The sequence below is a fragment of the Carlito syrichta genome, unplaced genomic scaffold (genome assembly GCF_000164805.1).
Source record: "Carlito syrichta isolate Samal-C Ts95f unplaced genomic scaffold, Tarsius_syrichta-2.0.1 Scaffold120465, whole genome shotgun sequence".
NCBI lineage: Eukaryota > Metazoa > Chordata > Mammalia > Primates > Tarsiidae > Carlito > Carlito syrichta.
In genome coordinates this window covers 206,754-209,591 of record NW_007064561.1, presented here as the reverse complement: position 1 = coordinate 209,591, position 2,838 = coordinate 206,754, and the positions used below count along the sequence as shown (strand labels likewise).

Genomic DNA, 2,838 nt, shown 5'->3' with positions numbered 1-2,838 from the left:
GAGTTGGAGTCTCACTCGGTCGCCCAGACTGGAGGGCAGTGGCCGCTCCCGGCCACCGCAGCCTCGCTGCTGGGCTCCGGCGATCCTTCCGCCTCAGCCTTCCGAGTAGCTGGAACTACAGGCATGCGCTACCACACCTGGCTGATTTTTTGATTTATTGTAGAGATGAGGTCTCATTGCCCAGGCGGGTCTCGAACTCATGGGCTCAGGCAATCCACTCACCTCAGCCCCTCAAAGGCGCGGGATTACAGGCTGAGCCACCGAGCCCGGCTTCCTTTGCTTTCTTAAAAGGGATGCTTGTGCTCTGGTTCTTCCCCGTTTTCCTTTTGTTCCTTTTCCGGGGACCCCCTGAGCTTAATAAGGGGTCTCTTTGGATTAAGGCAGGGCGAAGGGTGATGGGCTCTGAGGCCCGGTTGGAGGCTCTTAAATGGAGGGAGATGGTTGTGAATGTCTCTGGGGTTCACGGGGGTGGGGAGGGGGAGAGAAAAAGGGCAGTGTAGCTTGATCTTGCTGGGGGAAGGGGGCTGTAAACCCTGCAGTGCCTGAGGGGGTTGTCAGAGCTGAAGGTGTCACGGAGGTCTCGAGTTGTCACCCAGGTTGCAGTGCAGTGGCACACTCACAGGTACCGCAGCCTCCATCTGCTGGGCTCAGGTGATCCTTCTGCCTCAACCTCCCAAGTAGCTGGAACTACAGGTGTGTACCACCATGCCAGCTAATTTTTTGATTTATTGTAGAGACCAGGTCTCACCAAGTTGCCCAGGCTGGTCTCGAATCCCTGGACTCAGACAATCCTCTCACCTTTGCCTCCCAAACTGCTGGGATTACAGGCGTGAACTACCGCGCCCAGTATCACTGAGGATTAAGAGATGAGGGTGTGTATGGCCCCCCAGTATCACCTCTGGGGGTACAGGCTCCTCCCATCTTCCAACCCTCAAAACCCACAGGCTCAGGTCAATGCTGAAGCTTTATCTGGGAGGGGCGTTTTTATAGGACCCATAACCATTCACAGCTGCTGCCAGCCACCATGCGGGGCTCCAGGAGGAGTCGCGGTGTGAAGTCCCATTCTCCATCTGGGGTCTCCAGGAAGCCTCACCCCACACCCCCACCCACTGTCCAGGGCTGTTGTGAGCTGGTCTGAGTGTCCATGAGAGTCCGCTTATTTGGTGGTCTGTCTTGCTGGGATGCGTGGCTGTTGGACGTCTCTGTGTGGCTCCCTGTGGCTGACGACACGTGGGAGCTGCAGCTGGAGGCTCCCACAGGTCTGTCCTTGCTTTTTCGGTGGATCTGAGGGGCCGCGAGTCCGGCGAGGGTCTGTCCTTGGGAAAACCACCTTGGGTGGATCCACTGTTTCATCCCCAGCCCCTAGGAGCGTCCACGTGCCAGGGCGGAGCTCAAAGATGGCGCTTCATGTGCAAGGCCAGGTGGTCAGAGCGCGAAAAGGCGCGTGGGCAGAGCTGGCAGCGGAAGGGGCGTTGTCCCGTGTGCTTCCGGTAGTGGCGGGTCAGCTCGTCCGAGCGTGCGAACCTCCAGCCGCAGCCGTCCCACGTGCAGGCATATGGCTTCTCCCCTGGGGGCGAGAAAGCTGTGAGCGCCATTGTCCGTCCCACCCGGTCCCCGGGCCCACTGCATGTGGCCGTGCCTCTTTACTCGGCCTGGGCCTGGGTGAAACTAGGGTAAGGCATAGGCCGCAACATTTAAGGAGGCCCCTCTCAGAGGTCAGCCCGAGCTGGGCGCGGTGGCTCACGCCTGAAATCCCAGAACTTTGGGAGGCGGAGGCAAGAGGATTGTCTGAGCCTGAGCAACTTGGCAAAACCTCGTCTCTACAATAAAAAAAAAAAAAGTAGCCGGGCGTGGTGGCACAGGCCTGTGGTTCCAGCTACTTGGAAGGCTAAGGCAGAAGGATCACATGAGCCCAAAAGGTTGAGGCTAAGGTGGCCGTGAGTGTGCCACTGCATTTCAGAGTAAGACTCTGATTCAAAAACAAAAATCAGAGGCCGGCCCGAATTGCAGCCAGGTCTCACCCTCTGCAATCCTGACCTGTCTTCCCAGTAACTGCAGCTGGAGTCAGGGCCTGTCTCATTTCCTGGGCCCAAGCTGGTCCTATACCATTGGTTCCAGTTCCTGTGCCCTGGTACATTGCCCTGTGCCCATCTCACCCCTGTCCTCTGGTCTTGCCCCCTGTATTCCGGCCCCTTACTTGCACTGGGAGACTTTCCAGCTGGTACCCAAACTAGTCAACTCTGTTGTTCCAGGCCATCTGCCCCCCCCCTCCGTTCTCTGAGAACAGATGGGGACCCCTTAGGCACAGGCCTCACCCTTCCTCTAACTTCATAGCCCAGCCCCTGTCTTCTGCGCCTTGGGATCCAGCCTCTCCTGTGCCCCCATGCCTTCTCTGTTTTCCAGCTCTTCCTCAGTCCTCCTGGACCTGCCTCTACATTGAGCCCCTTCTTCTGTGAGCCGCCCCTGAAATTGCTTCTACCCCTGTGCCTCACCCTCTAAGTCCCAGCCACGCCTCCATGCCAAGCAACCGTGTGCCAGGGGATACTCCTGGCTATGTCCTCTGAGCACCCGACATGCCAAGCTTTCCACTCCCTGCAGCCTGTTCTAGACGCCCCTGCCCCACGCCACATACCCTGCTTTCGGCTCCTCTGCCGTGAGTGGCCCGGGTCTTATCCGTCAGTCCCCAGCCCTGAAACGCTCCCCAGGTTTTCCAGGACCTCTTCTCTCTCTGCCCCCACTCGCCCTCCGTACTCGCCTTGTCCTCTGGCCCGGCCCCTAAGGGGCCAGGCTGGCTCCACGCGGCCTTTGCCCCACCCCTCGCTCAGCGACTCTGGTTTT

The 2,838-nt window shown here is 58.9% G+C and overlaps 1 protein-coding gene across 1 annotated transcript in view; it reads right to left on the bottom strand.

Annotated features, from left to right (window-relative positions):
* Positions 1–946: 946 nt before the first annotated feature.
* Positions 947–2,838, bottom strand: part of KLF1 (Kruppel like factor 1) — a 3,490-nt gene continuing 1,598 nt past the window's right edge. The window contains exon 3 of the mRNA XM_008048041.2: positions 947–1,567. Within this exon, the coding sequence (XP_008046232.1) occupies positions 1,392–1,567 (176 nt within the window). The 3' untranslated portion in view covers positions 947–1,391. The remainder of the gene's footprint in view (positions 1,568–2,838) is intronic.